Genomic DNA, 16,503 nt, shown 5'->3' with positions numbered 1-16,503 from the left:
TGCATACCTCTCCTTGTTCTACAAGTATTTTAATGGTGAATGCTCCGACGAACTACAAGCCCTTGTACCCCTTAGATGTAAATACCCTCAACAAACCTGACAAGCAGCTTAATCCCACCCCTTCACAGTAGAGATCCCTAGATGTAAGAAAACCTTCTATTCTAATAGTTTTTTCCCCAGAACTGCCAGACTTTGGAACTCTCTCTTGGGTTCCTGCTTTCCTAACTGTACTGACATGTAGAAGTTTGAGTGTAATGTGAACGGACATCTTGCTGCTCAATTCCCTACATAGTATCCCTGCAACTTATGTCCCTGGTAGTAGTCCCCTACATCAAAGTGGCATTGTGCCTTGTTTGGGGTGAAAATGGAATTTAAAAAAAAACAAAAAAAAAAAAACAAACAAACACAGAGCTGAGAGGGAGAAAATAACAAAATGTCAAGGTCTTATGTACGACATGAAAAGAAACTGGAATCTTAGGAAGATCTCCATCATTCGAGTAATCAAAGGAGGAACTTGACTCATGAAAAAGAATTAAAAATTACTTGGCAAATATACCCGGTTAACCAAGTGCAAGAGAAATATCATGACCGGATAGAAGTCTTAAGTAATTAGCAATTGTATAATTAATAACATCCACAATAAAGATTGAACCTTCAACTTCCAGAAGAGTGTCACTCAGAACTGAATTTTACTTAGTATTTTATCCGTTACGCCACCCAGCTGATGGAATGAGCGCATGCTATCCCCGTTGATTTTATAAAGTGTCGCGTCCGCAATTCCCTACAGATTCTCTAGTTCAATAAAAAGATTCCTATCAAGTAACAGTCTTCTGAAGGTCGAAGGTTCAATCCTCACTACAGGTGATACTAAGAATAAAATAAAAATCACTTAATTCTTCAAAAATCACTTAATTCTTAGCTGATAGAACGAGAACAATCTGTGTGTGGATTAAACGAAGGGTTCAGTTTGAAATTCTCTATAGATTTTCAAGTTTGATAGAAAGATTTACGAATTTGAATAGCTTCACTGTTGTGGGGGAACCACCCACTGAATGGACTCAACCACCGTCCATATATACCGGAAGTTTAACGATCCCAGGTAGGGCTCTAGTTCCGGAGTTAACCTCGCTTGCTCGTAACCCTTTTGTTGCCACATCTGGGCTGGTTCATCTGCCACTAGTTTCTCGCTTGTAGACATGATTTAAAAAAAAAAGAAATCGCCACGATAGTAGATGCTGAAATATGAACTAAACTCCGACCTCTGTCCCATCGCAGAAACGTAGCATCCTTGTGTCTGTTTTACAAGTATTTCTCTTTGGGGGGGGGGGGCATCTAAGTAAATGGACTCAACCACCGTCCATATATACCGGAACTCTTAATGATCCCAAGGAGAGGCTCTAGTTCTGGAGTTAACCTCGCGTGCTCGGCAGAACGGAAAACACTCTTTTCACTTGTAACCCTTTGTCTGTCTTTTGTTAATTTTATTTACACCGTTGTTCTGTTTTTATTGTGGCTAATTCAAAGCCATAATATGCACCAAAAGAAGGTTGGAGGTTACATCGACCGAAACGTTGTAAAAATGACACCCAAAATAAGAATAGTAGTCAGAATAATCCAAATAATCCAAATTATCAATCCTCATCTAAATAATTTTGAAACATAAAGAGTTAAAATTCTGTAATTTATCCTGGACAACGCCGAATCACTCTGCTGGTGTTTGCTATTGAATAATGTGTGTTAACACAAGGAACTGATAAGCAACATATGATCTAAAATGCTTAGTTTGTATTGATTTTTAATTTATTTGAAAACATAATTTGATTTACTTATGTCTGATTTGTTTAAAATTTCTCCCATCTGCAACTAGAATAAACATTTATCTTCTATGCATTCGCTAAAATGAGTCTTGTGTTTCGGCATCTATAATATAAATCTCACCTGTCTGTTTAAATGTATGTATGTATGTATGTATGTTTGTCTGTCTGCCTATACTTTCGACAGAGGAGGTGGATTTTTACGAGATCAGTATCGTTTTGACGCTCGACCATTCGGACGACAAATATAAAAAGTTGGCTAAAAGCATTAATTCCTTCACCCTCGACTGGGAAGTTTTCTACAAGGAGGGTCGTTTTCTTTTGCTTCCCCATTTTTTGTAAGTCATAGTATCGATTGGAATGACTTTACTAATTTCAACGTTCCGAACTTCCGGTCGCGTCATGGAGCAAGGGTAAGACGTCAGGCTTTCTTTCACTTTCTTTTCCTCCTTTGCTGTTCGGGTTTGAACCTGCCTGCCTACTACCACTTTTTTTTTTACTCCAAACACCCGGGCAACGCTGGGCACTCAGGCTAGTCTATGATATAAATCTCACCTGTCTGTTTAAATGTATGTATGTATCTATACCTGCCTAAAACTTTCGACAGAGGCGACGGATTTTCACAAGATCGGTATCGTTTTGAAGCTCGACCCTTCAGATAAAAAATATCAAAAAATTGACTAAAAATATAAATTTCTTCACCCTCAACTGGGCACTTTTCTACAAGGTAGGGGTCGCTTTTTTTCACTGACATTTTCGAAAGTCATCCCCTTTTTGCAATTGACTAGCCTTAATTTAAAACATCGCCACTTCCGGTTTGGCAATGGATGAAACGGCAAAGACGTCATGGTTATTTTTTTTTTTTCCTTCTTCATGGTATGGGTTTGAGCCTGCCTGCCTACTACAGCATTTTTCATTTTTTTTTTTGCTCAACATACACTTCCAAACACTCGGGCAACGCCGGGCACCCAGACTAGTGTAATAATAAATTGACAAAAGTGTTGATCTTTCTCTATCTCTCTTTGTGTGTGTGAGAAAGAGAGAGAGAGAGAGAGAGAGAGAGAGAGAGAAAGAGAAAGAGAGAGAGAGAGAGTTCGTATCTCATAGGTTCCGAAACGGCTGAGCCTTTCTTTTTTTTATTTTTACAAAGGAGTCACCACTTATCAAGGCCCGGAGGCCACTCGAGGATTAGGGTTAATGAGTGAACAGTGGTCATGGGAAATATGTCATGTAGTAATCGTTAGTAGTGGAAATTTGGTCAATTGGATTACTTAAGGGGACGGTTCATCAAAAATTTGTTTACGTTGGACTTGAAGACTACCAAATTGTAGTCAGCTTGAAAACAGGCAAACAGAAGAGAGTTCCACTATTTTTTGCAAATTTCACACAAAGCTCATTTATATGTTTGGCAGTGTTCTTAGATATGTTTTGTACAGAAATTCATGCAATAAGTATAAGTGACCTTGTCAGTGTGTGTGCAAAAATCTCTACCGAACTCCTCTCTAAGTATTTGGTCTACACCAGGGGTTCTCAGGTTTGCTTGACCCATTCACCCCTTTTACCATTTGTCAAAGGTTCATTCACCCCGTCATTTCCAAAAAATGCTTTTCAAAAATGCATTCTAAATAATATGCAAATATTACAAAAGAACTTTTATTTTTCCTAATTTGTATATATATACATTCACAACATTATACATGGCTTATGTTTATAATTGAGTTTTATAAATTAAATGCAAATTGGAAATATCGATGGATATACAAAATAGAAATAAAAGCAGAATTTATTTTTTATTTATAATGAATTACTTAAAAAAACAAAAATGAAATTAATGCAATTTAAAAAGATAAGTAAAATAACAAGAAATCAAAATCTGCAATCAATTTAATTCGGAAGATTACGATTCATCAAATGACAAAAACTGTGATTGTTTTGCTTTGACAAATTCTGAAATATTCGGAGAAGTGCTCGACAGGGCATAACGCAGGTCGTTTTCTACGTCTAATCTACTGCGTTGCTTTGTTTTAATTTGCAACAAAGTTGAAAAGCCTGACTCACAAAGATATGTTGATACAAATGGACGCAATGCACAGATAGCTATTCCTGACACTTTTGGGTAGGATTCGCACATCAGGGGCCAAAATTCTGTTATTGATTTTTCATCAAACATATCTCTTGCTTCCGAATCAGTTTTTAGCTCAAGGAATTCATCTTGGCAATCATCTGGAACTCTTTCAACTGGTAATTTGAATGGATTTCTTACTAAATCGAACTCATCATCACCAAGTTCAGGAAAGTATCTGCTGAATTCATTTTTCGGTGCTGTCAAATGCTGCAAAATTTCATTTTTTGCAAATTGTGAAAGCATCTTATCTTCACCACAAATATCAAGAATGGATGTCAGTTTCTCAAACATAGCTACAATTTTTGTATTGACTTTTCTCTTCCAATTTTCAAGCTTGCTCATAAAAGCTCCCAAGGCATCTACGAATTTTATAATATTTGTATTCCTTCCTTGCATCTGAAGATTCAGTTTATTCAGCTGCTCGAATATATCAACCAAATAAGCAAGACACATGATCCATTCTTCATTGTTTAGCCAGGCAAGAAATTCAGTCTTACCTTGAACCTAAAAAAACAATTTGAGCTCGTCCCTAAGCTGAAATATTCGTTCAGTTACATTTCCTCTTGACAGCCAACGGACGTTTGTGTGAAAAAGAAGTGAATGATGAGTAGCATCCATATCGTAACATAACTGCTTGAAAAGTCGGGGGTTTAGACTCCTCCTTTGACAAAATTCACAATTTGAATTATTTGATCCCAAAACCTTCTCAAACGGAGCTGGAAGTGTTTGTGAGGCTTTGAGTGCCTGACGATGGATCATACAATGAATGTCTTTCGCTTTTGGAGTTCATCTTTTCACACATACTTGGAATCCTGATTTTGTCCCTAACGTAGCTGGTGCTCCATCTGTACAGCACCCACACATACTATCCCACAAAAGATTCTCTGAGTCGAAAAAAGTGAAACCTTTTCTAAAATATCTGAGGCCTTGGTCGTTTGTTCAAGAGAACAAAAAAGAAAGTCCTCTTTAAATAAACCTGCATGAACATACCTGTCAAACACCATCAACTGGGAACATGATGCCACATCGGTTGATTCATCAAGTTGAATTGAAAATAATCCAAATGCTGAAGACTTGATCTCTTGCCCAACTTGATCCTTGATGTCATTGGCCATATTGCGTATCCTCCTTTGAACAGTACTGTTTGAGAGTGAAACCGCTGCAATTTTTTTCTTCATTTCATCTCCCAACACAATTTCCATCATTTTGAGAGAGCAAGGCATAATCAAATTTTCCCCAATTGTATGTGTTTTTTTCTGCGTTGCTATTTCAAGAGCTACAAAATAAGAAGCCTCAGTAACTTTCTGTTTATTTTCTTTGAAATCTGTTGATACCAGCCTCATCTTTTTTACAGCATTCCCATGACGTTCAAAAAAGTTTTTGTTCTCGTCTTTATGTTGAGGATGAACATTTTGTAAATGTTGCTTCATCTTTGCTGGTTTCATAGAATCGTTTGTCAAAACTTTATTACAAATAACACATTGAGGCCGTTCTTCTCCATTGATAACGATAGATGTGAATCCATACTCAATAGATGAATGATCATACTTTCTTTTTTTGATAATCATGATGGGCTCAAAATTCTGTAATTAAGACATGAAAATTCGAAATCATAAAATATAAAATTTATAAATGGAACTTTTTACAAACAATTTTATAGATTTAATTTTTCTATAATCAGCATCATGGCTGACATGAAGAAGTATACAATGACAAGGATGCATAAACAAGAATGTGTAATATGCTTAATTACAGGAGAATATTCTCCGTTTTAGTACATAAAAACTAGACTAGCTAGCGAAGCACAGTCACAAAAACTGGCATAATCAGAATAGCTAACAAAGAGAAAACAACTGGAATTATAATGGGAATAAAAACAGATAACAGAGACACATGCAGACAGTAGAAGAAACAAAATTATTGTAGGGTACCTACATACTTCGCGATAAAATTCAGCAAAAGATAAGAGGTTAATGTAGTTTGCTTGAAGCATTGTTTAGTATGTACATAAATGTGATTCGTAGAAGGCAATACAATGCAATAGTAAAACAGAGAGGCACTAACTGAAGCAAATGAAGAAAAGATTTATTAATACAATCTGAATACAGTATATACATATATTTAAATATTTCATACATACATTATATTCAAGGTTGTATTGAGATTATTTGCGACAGACGGTCTGTTGGAAACTCTGTGAATTTATAATATTTCGAGAATAGGTATCTCTTCGTCAGATATGTGTTCGACTTCGTTCAAACGTGCATAGTAAACAGGCCACCTATTCCGCAGAAATGGCGACTTGAAATATATTATTTAATATTTGCTATTATTATTACAATAATATTTTAATTAATTTTGTGGGACTATCAAAATTCAGCATTATTTAATTTAATTATTTGCTGTAATATTTGTATAATTATGATTAAAATATTTTATTATTTTATATTTATTTATTTAATTTTTTAATTTTTTTTTTTGCGTTCTCATTAGGCCGACCGTTGAAATTTGAATTTCTGTTAAATTAAATTAAGATTTGACTATCAAGGGAGATAACTTGCTGACCTAGCAAAGGGAGATTACCGTATTGGTTGAATAATTTTTTTTCTTTCTTTTTTTTTGTAGTTAATTAGTTAAATTTAAATTTAACGATTGTTAGTTCCTTAGTTTATTATTTCTGATATTTTGATATCACCTTAATTAGTATGATCTAACTTGTTAGTAATAATTATTATTTAGTGCATATTGAGAATGGTTGAAATAATTTGATCTTTAAACTTAGTATAATCTTATTTGTAGTGATAATTATTAATTAATGTTTATTGGAGTTGGCTGAAACCATTAATCATTATTTATTAAATATATGTTTATGATATTCTGTTTTGAATTATTATTATTATTATTATTATTATTATTATTATTATTATTATTTCAGTGTGGCGGTGGCTACTATGGATTTACAATAATCGGCCTGGAGCATCTCCAGTAGATCTTTTCTCCAAAGTCATAATTCACCCCCTTAAATCCTGAAATTCACCCCTGGGGGTGCATTTCACCCCTAATGAGAACCCCTGGTCTACACAGTTGAAATTTGATATATTGTGTATTTGGACCTGTAGCACACTTTCGATTTGGTTTTTAGCCGGTAAAAATAGCTGCTAAGGCGTTAAAATTGAAAAAAAAAGCACAGTATACTTTGACAGGGGTAAATTGACTGGTACAGGCATTGATATCTATGACTCTCCATCTATCTATCTCTTTCCCTCGAGGCATTCATGAATTCATTGTTGCTCATCATTTTTTATGCTGCCCAGGTATTCAGACTGTCAACATATGTTTCTCGCTTTCATCCTCTGCTTCTTCTACCCACGATCTTTCCTGTCAAGCTATTCTGCTCAGTTCCGCTTTTTCTGTAGCCATGACCCATGGACCTCATTTATCTTTTTCGTACTGTTCCTATTATAGACCTTTCTGTGTTTATAATTTCTAATATCTCGGTTTGTTTTCTTTTCTATCTAGAATATCTTACAAAATTCTCCTCAGGAAGCAAGTTTCAGTTGCCTCTAGTCTCTTCCTCGTGCTGTTGATGATTGTACAACAGAGCAGACTATAGATACGCTTGGAGTATTCTCAATTTGGTGTCTATTTTAGTGAGCAGATTGCTGAAACAATCTTTCACTTGGTGATACAAGCACCAAAATTGAAATTTGTCAGGTTTGCTTCTGTAGCCATCTTGAAAACTGGCAGCCATCTTGAATTTTCTGATGGCTAACGTTCTTTTCTTAAAATGTATGTTCTGAATGTCATTTGTGCCCATTTTGGTGCTTGTATCACTAAGGGAAAGATTCTTATGGAATATTTAGATAACCTGCCCCACTAATTTAATGTTTCGGTTGGTCATGATTGATGACAATCTCTTGAAGGTGATTTTGGCTGTGGCTATGTCTATTCTCATAAGTAGTAATATTTTTTCCATTTCATTCAGCATTTTCAATCTCTACCTATATATAAAATGCACTTTGCCTGCGTGTGTGTCTGTGTGTGCGTCAGTTTATTCCCTATGAAATTCAAAATGGCAGGGACGATCTTTTTGAAATTTCACGAAAATGTACTTTATGTGTCTGGGAATGTTCTAAAATAGATTTTGTATCAGCATGTCTCCGATAAGTATTGAAAATTGATAATCGAAAAAATCCAATTGAAGAAGCAACAGTCCAATTTTGACCAAAATTAACACCCTTATACAGCCTAACATCACAAGTGGATTTGAGAAGTTTTATCACTGCAAAAGTATAAGGGCCTGGCGTATAAAATCAACTGTAGGTTCTTTGATAAGACAGGGGTGCATTCAAACTGAATGTTTCTGTTTACAGCACAATTGAACCATGATACTCGCCTTTTGCATTTTAAGCTCCAACTGAAGCTGTTATATAAAAGTAATTTTACAAAATCAACAGTAGGTTATCTACAGTGCAATGTACATTATGACATATCGTAGACTAAGTCACTGTAGGGAGGCATTTAAAGTTTTCTTCTTGGTGCACTGCGGTGGGTCCACGATTAGAGTAGACAATTGATGGAGTAAAATGAAAAATGGGCGATTTAATCGATTTTGATGACAATAAAAGTATTAAAAGTGTGGAATATTTACTGATCCTCATTCAATCCCGGGCAACGTCGGGTCTCCCTGTTAGTTAGTATGTAGTATTCTTCATTATTAAACTGGCAATCCATCCATCTGAAACAGATCACTATATCAACGCAGCGTTTGTACCAGGAACCACTACTGAACACAGCACAATGGTGGTTTAAGAAATTTTGTGTGGCGACAAGAGTCTTAAATATGTTGAGCATAGTGGTTGGTCATCGGATGCTGACAACGAGCAGTTAAGAGCCTTTGTCAAAGCCAGTCCACACACAACTGTTCGAGAACTTGCTTCTGAATTAGACGTAACGCATACAATGATTTCCAATCATCTGAGAGAGATTGGAAAGACAAAAAACTTGATAAATGGGTGCCTCACAAATTGAACGACAACTCAGCTCAGTGGTTAGACGCCAACTAAACTCCACAACACTTCCTAAAGCCAGAGGTGCACTGAAAGAAGGTCAACCTGATCTTTGGTAGTCTGCATCCAGTCTTATCCATTACAGTTTTTTGAATGCATGCAAAACCATTAACCCTTATCCTCTAGTGTCCTTTGGGCCTTAATAAGCGCTGTCTCATTAATAAAGAAAAACTTTCATTTTACATTCTTTCAAACTCATCAACCCTAATCCTAACCCTAACCCTTCATCCTTGAGTGACTTTTTGGCTTTGATATTTAATGACGAACAGTTAAAAAAATAACAAAAAAACAAAAACAAAGTGAAGATATGAAAACAACGTAATGAATACATGACAACCTGAGTAATTGTTCTAACGTTTATCCTGGTCAACACGATGTCACCTTGCTGGTACGTGAGAGTGAACGAACCGTTAACATAAAGAACCAATAATCAACACATGACCTGAAAAGCTTCGTTCATATTGATTTTTAATTTACTTGAACATAAAATTTTGTTCAGCTATGTCTACTTTTTTTTTTTTTTTTTTTTGCTGACTAGCTCTGAGACTTATCGGAGAAAAAGGTTAAAAAAAAATCAGAAGGGGTGGGGCGGTTGAAACTTAAAATTTCTGTAAAACATTTTAAAAATAATTTTATATATACTTTGTTCCCATCTATTTTCTCTTTATTAGAAAATGGAAATTTCCTTTCACCATCCCTCTTTTTTCTTTCTTTAGAATTATCTATGCCTCCACACACTACCACTTCCTCACTCTTGCTTGCTCCCACTTCTCCCCTAACTCCCACCTTCTCTCTGGTTCTACCTCCCTCCCTCTATTCTTGCCACTTTTTCATTACTTTCTATATCTTCTATTTTTCTTCCTTTTTACCTCCTCCCACCCTCTTTCTCTCTTTATTCACTCTTTTCCCTTCTTTCTATCGTTTTCATTCTCTCTCATTATTTATTCTTTCCCTTCTCTTCATGTTTTTTTTTTCATTTTCTCTCTCTATGTTTCCCTTTTTTCTTCTTCCTCCCCCTCTCTCTTTCTTTGTAAGGCTTTTGATATTCGCACACATACACACATACTGGCATACGTTAAGCACCTTCTACATATTAGCTTTCAAAGTAACCTAGCTCTGCCCAGGTCTTTATTCATCCCACTATCTCTCAAATCCATTTCTTGGCCTTCCTCTACGAATGGACTCTGCTACCGCAGTTGTTCTACGTGTACTAACTCTCATCGTCTTCCTCTCTGTTACTGTCTGTCTGTCTGCCTGTCTGACTCTCTCACTCTTTCTTTTTTTCTCTCTCTTTCTCTTTTTCTTTCTCTCTCTCTTTCTCTCTTTTTCTCTCTCACTCTTTATCTCTCTACCTCTCACTTTTTATCTCTCTATCTCTCTCTCTCTCTCGCTCTCTCTCTCTCTCTCTCTCTCTCTCTCTCTCTCTATATATATATATATATATATATATATATATATATATATATATATATATAGTACGGCATAATCACGTTGACACACCGGTTCCCGTCAGATCACCGAAGTTAAGCAACATTGAGCCTGGCTAGTACCAGATGGGTGACCATTTGAGAATTCTAGGCACTGTATGTGCTTTCCGCTTATCTCGGCATTGTTTCCAGTCGTCCTGAATCTTCACTTGCCACTGGTATTCAACAATGTCGACTCAGGAGAGGTATGGTTGGAGATTGCACAACTCTTGCCACAAAAATTTCATGCGCAGGCACCCTTACCGTGGGTATCCATAGTCTGTCAAGACTGAAGGAAGCCTATCTATCTAATATATATATATATATATATATATATATATATATATATATATATATATATATATATATATATATAGAGAGAGAGAGAGAGAGAGAGAGAGAGAGAGAGAGAAAGAAAGAAAGAGATAGAGAGAGAAATATATCACGGAGAGCGAAAAGGATGGAAGGAATGATTCTCGTCAACCGGATGGAAGCATCGCTGTGCAACTAAAACGAGGTCTGATTTTTCAGCAAAAGAAGATAAATAAGAAATAAATAACAATGAAAATCTTGATTGTTATAATCGAATTAATTCACTGACGAGCTTCCATAGGAAAAAATACCCCAAAAACAAAAACAAAACCAAGAAATTAAACTCAAACATGATACAATTGTCAGAAGAGGTTCTTCTTGAATCGCATCAATAATATCAGGGTTCATCACCTTTAAGGTGAAATAAAAAAATAAAATAAAATAGCATACAATTATCATTTTGGGAAAGATTAAATTCGAAGAATAGAAAATGGTCATATTGCTAAGACACCATAACTTAATAAAATATTTTTGCAATAAATTCTAACTGACAAAATCTGAATTCGAGTGTCTATATAATAATAAGGTTGGGCATTTCATTCTTCACACACATTAAAAAACTGAGATCGTCCAAGCAGCAAATGTAATGATTGAAATCGCTCCAGACAAGGCATATAACCATTTGATGTAAGGAGCGCTCTCTCTCTCCCTCTCTCTCTCTCTCTCTCTCTCTCTAGAGAGAGAGAGAGAGAGAGAGAGAGAGAGAGATGACAGGATCCAAGAGGAATTAGAAAATTCTTTTTAAATGGGGGTTATCAGGCTCTGACGAGAAGCATTAAGCTTCGAAATACCTAGGTATGAAGAGCATTTATACCCCCCTTATTGAATTATCAAATCTATACGAGGAGCGTGCAATAAGTAATGCCCCTGACCCACTTTCAGTTGTCTGATCTAGCTGAAATTTTGCATATGCAATGATTTATATATCTACGGGTTATGTGGCAAATTACAGCTCTGAACTAATTGCGGTTTCTGTTTTACAGGTGTTTGAACTGAGTCAGGTGTGAAATGAAGTATGTTGAATGTCGAGCAGTGATCCGGTTTTTGTATTTGAAAGGACGCACACCAAAGGAAACTTTTGATGAAATGAAAGAAACTTATGGTGATAATGTCCCATCATATGACCTTGTAAAACGCTGGCATCGTGAATTAAAACATGGCCGGAAGTCTATGGAAACAGCTCCCAAACCTGGTCGCCCCCCTTCTGCCATTGATGAGGCATCTGTCCGTCGAGTTGAGGCTGCCATTTTGGAAGATCGGCACATTACTATTCGCCAACAAGATGTCAAGATTAGTACAGGGTCTGCGGAAACTATCATTCATGACCATTTGCATATGCATAAGGTGTCTGCCAGATGGATTCCCAGGTTGCTCACACCATTCCAGAAGCGAGAATGCGTTGAGTGCTTGAGGATGAATTTGGAGATGTGCCAAGAAGATGAGTCAAAGTTTTTCAAAAGACTGATTGCACAGGATGAAACCAGGGTCGATCACTATGATCCAGAGACCAAAGCCCAGTCAATGCAGTGGAAGCACTTGGACTCACCACTTCCAAAGAAGGCAAGGGTGCAGCCCTCTGCTGGCAAGGTCATGCTCACAGTCTTCTGGGACCAGGACAGAGTAGTGATGACAGATTTCCTGGCAAAGGGTACCACAATCACAGAAGCCTATTATGCTTCACTTTTGAGGAAATTAAGGGAAGCTATCAAAGTCAAGAGGCAGGGCAAGATCAGCAAAGGTACCCTCCTCCTGCAGGACAACGCTCTGGCCCACAACTCGCATGTCGCCAGATCAGAAGCACAGGTGTGTGGTTATGAAATCCTTACTCATCCTCCCTACTCTCCTGATCTTGCACCCTCTGACTTTCACCTCTTCCCAGCCATGAAGTTATTTTTGAAAGGAAAGCGTTTCCCAGATGATGCAGCCTTGATTTCTGAAGTCACGTCGTGGTTGGAGGACCAACCTGGAGTATTCTACAAAAACGGTCTCCAGAGCTGCATCAAACGATGGGAGAAATGCATAACTCTGGTTGGTTCCCATGTAGAGAAAGACTATAAACTGTGTTAAGTTTGGTGGCTCTACTACTAGGAAGTGGGTCAGGGGCATTACTTATTGCACACCCCTCATATGTATTAGTATATACTTTTGTATTCTTAATTTTTCTTTATATACATACATATATATATATATGCATATATATATATATATATATATATATATATATATATATATATATATATATATATATATATGACATATTTAATTAAATAAAATAGACGTTTTCTGTCTATTAATTCTATTTTCGATCCTTTCCAATTTACAAATAACAGTCTTCACTTCTGGCGAGGGCCTGGCTAATGTAATCACCATATTTATCATAAGTACGAGTATTTTCCAATGAAAATAATCCTAGATCATTGTATGAATCAAATAATAGAAAATTTTAATGAAAATGATCCTAGATCATTGTATTAATCGAATAGTCATTAATTGTAATGAAAATGATCCTAGATCATTATATTAATCGAATAATCTTAAATTTTAATGAAAATGATCCTAGATCATTGTATGATTCAAATAATCTTAAATTTTAATGAAAATGACCCTAGATCATTGTATGATCCAAATAATCGAAAATTTTAATGAAAATGACCCTAGATCATTGTATAATACAAATAATCTTAAATTTTAATAAAAATGATCCTAGATCATTGTATGATTCAAATAATCTTAAATTTTAATGAAAATGACCCTAGATCATTGTATGATTCAAATAATCTTAAATTTTAATGAAAATGATCCTAGATCATTGTATGATTCAAATAATCTTAAATTTTAATGAAAATGATCCTAGATCATTGTATGATTAAAATAATCGAAAATTTTAATGAAAATGACCCTAGATCATTGTATGATTCAAATAATCGAAAATTTTAATGAAAATGATCCTAGATCATTGTATGATTCAAATAATCGAAAATTTTAATGAAAATGATCCTAGATCATTGTGTAAATCAAATAATCTTAAATTTTAATGAAAATAATCTTAAATTTTAATGAAAATGATCCTAGATCATTGTATTAATTAAATAATCATAAATTTTAATGAAAATGATCCTAGATCATTGTATGATTCAAATAATCGAAAATTTTAATGAAAATGACCCTAGATCATTGTATGATTCAAATAATCGAAAATTTTAATGAAAATGATCCTAGATCATTGTATGATTCAAATAATCTTAAATTTTAATGAAAATGATCCTAGATCATTGTGTAAATCAAATAATCTTAAATTTTAATGAAAATAATCTTAAATTTTAATGAAAATGATCCTAGATCATTGTATTAATTAAATAATCATAAATTTTAATGAAAATGATCCTAGATCATCGTATTTATCAAATAATCTTAAATTGTAATGAACATGATCATAGATATTTTATCATGTATAATAAACGTACAAATATATTTTTATCTGATTCAAACCAAAGATGTTCAATATGAGAATAAAAATGGTATGAGATTAAAGAGTAAATATATAAATGCAAAGTAACCTTTAGCTATTAGGAAAACAATATAGACATTAGGGAAAAAAATCAGTTTTGCTTTTCTAATTGATTTCGCTTCAATGAGATTTTGAAGATTTATGATGATGCAAAAAAAAAAAAAAAAAGGGAAGAAAAAATGCAAATCCAATAAAAAGTATATTTTGTTTAATATTTTAAGACACGCATAAACAAGTCATGGCTGGGTTTATAAAAAGAACAAACATTATTTGATGTTGGTTCCTCATAAATTAACTCTTCAGAAAATCTATATTTTTAGAATTTTGCTTTTAAGTTTGTTAAGTTTGTTTATGGAACTTTTTGTTTACTACAGCATTTACAAATTATTTATTCTGATGGGCGGTCATTGGGCAGAATTTGATTATTTAAGAAGGCGGCTCAACAAGAATTTTTTTACATTGGACTTGAGAACAGCCATGTTGCAGTGAGCTGGGAAGCAGCTCCACATCATGGTATTCCATAGATGGGAAGTTCTAAGAAAAAAAACTTTGTTCATCGAAAGTTTCATTTAGTTTTTGGTCGTAAAGAAATTTTCGTCCATTTTGGATTTGTTGTAAAATTGATGAAGAGGTAGGCTAAGCTATGGCATCGGTGTGACGTTCAAACGTGTACTAAGAACCCTCTGTGTAAGTTGTCGGAATGATCACTCGTTGACCAGTTTGTTCTGGATTCACATTCTCCCTAAGAATTTAATCCTTCAAGTTGCCATAATTCTCAGCTCTCAATGTCTGTTGTTTCTGCTCCAGGAACTGTAAAGTTCTCTCTCAATCTTATAGTATACGTCCACCAGCCATTGTTGAAAAAACCTTTGGTACCGGAGAAAATAGTTTCCAGTTTCCTTTCACGTAGATTTCTAAAGATGGAGAACTCTAGTGATACATTAAAGTATCATAGAAAGAATCTAATTCGGAGATCTTTTTCAATGTACTATTTTTTAATTTGATTATTTAAGAAGGCGGCTCAACAAGAATTTTTTTACATTGGACTTGGGAACAGCCATGTAGCAGTGAGCTGGGAAGCAGCTCCACATCATGGTGTTCCATAGATGGAAAGTTCTAAGAAAAAAACTTTGTTCATGGAAGTTTCATTTTTAATGTACTATTTTTAAAATGCAAGACAATATCTTGGTTTGTCTTTCGGTTCGTTCTCCATTAATATTCCAATCTCATACGTTGTTGGAGTATTGAATCGCCGTAGGTACTCTCCTTGCAGCGTTCTGTCTTCTCTCATGACAACTTTGTATTCTTCCAAGTATCCTTCTTCAATTCTCCCCTTTTTTGTTATCAGTTGACAAATTAGGCTGTTGTTATCATGAAAAAATTCAGTCAATCTTCGGAGAATGTCTTGATTGAGTCTACTGTCATGTCCTAGACTATGTAGTTCCTCTTTCAGACTATCCAAGAAATAGATTTGAATAAACTTGGCTGCTACATCCTTATGTACTTATTTACAATGCCTCCCCACGGGACAGTTAGCCACCAGTGTCGTTTTTTAACGTGGAAAATAGGTATAAAAATAAAAAAAATTGTCTCAGTCTGTTCCTGAAGAACAGATGGTATTTATTTGCTCCCCCACCGAGCAAATTAGGCACAAGGCCAATTTTTAATGTGAGGAGTGAAGGGAGGGGGAAGGGAAAAAGGGGACCAGCTCCCGAGAGGTGGGAAATGGGAGCTGGTTAAAGGTCAGGCATGTGGGGTTGCCCCCACATCTGGTCTTTGCTAGTCATCGCCTGCAGTATCTGCCGGAACAGATGGTGTTTATTTGCTCCCCCACTGAGCAAATTAGGCACAAGGCCGATTTTTAATGTGAGGAGTGAAGGGGAAATGGGGACCAACTCCCCGGGGAGTAGGGGAGTTGGATAGTGACAATTGGTATGAAGGGTTGCCCCTACATTGACCAAGGTCTTATACGTGGGGTCGTCCCCACATATGGTCTTTGCTTGCAGTATCTGCCGGAACAGATACTACACTTTGATCTTGACCAAAAGGCCAAGCAGTCATAAAAAAAAGCTTCTAATTTTGTGGCAAACCTGGCCTTGAATTCTAAAAGAAGGATTCTACCCATGTACCATGGCATTTTCGTGACCAA

At 35.4% G+C, this 16,503-nt stretch overlaps 2 protein-coding genes across 2 annotated transcripts; both read right to left on the bottom strand.

Moving 5' to 3' along the window:
• Positions 1-3,711: 3,711 nt before the first annotated feature.
• Positions 3,712-4,392, bottom strand: LOC145286384 (zinc finger BED domain-containing protein 5-like). The gene has a single exon (XM_080135312.1). It carries the CDS (start codon positions 4,390-4,392, stop codon positions 3,712-3,714), a length of 681 nt encoding a protein of 226 aa, XP_079991438.1.
• Positions 4,393-4,763: 371 nt separating this feature from the next.
• LOC145286383 (zinc finger BED domain-containing protein 5-like) lies at positions 4,764-5,507 on the bottom strand. Its single transcript, XM_080135311.1, has one exon. It carries the CDS (start codon positions 5,505-5,507, stop codon positions 4,764-4,766), a length of 744 nt encoding a protein of 247 aa, XP_079991437.1.
• Positions 5,508-16,503: the final 10,996 nt, after the last annotated feature.

The sequence above is a fragment of the Euprymna scolopes genome, chromosome 10 (assembly GCF_053919585.1).
Source record: "Euprymna scolopes isolate OS-2025 chromosome 10, ASM5391958v1, whole genome shotgun sequence".
NCBI lineage: Eukaryota > Metazoa > Mollusca > Cephalopoda > Sepiida > Sepiolidae > Euprymna > Euprymna scolopes.
The sequence above is the reverse complement of the archived record's forward strand: the minus strand, read 5'-3'. Positions and strand labels throughout refer to the sequence as shown.

Bases quoted from the DNA above. Each gene is read 5' to 3' on its own strand.
- LOC145286383 (XM_080135311.1), bottom strand. From the start codon at position 5,507: ATGATTATCAAAAAAAGAAAGTATGATCATTCATCTATTGAGTATGGA.
- LOC145286384 (XM_080135312.1), bottom strand. From the start codon at position 4,392: ATGTGTCTTGCTTATTTGGTTGATATATTCGAGCAGCTGAATAAACTG.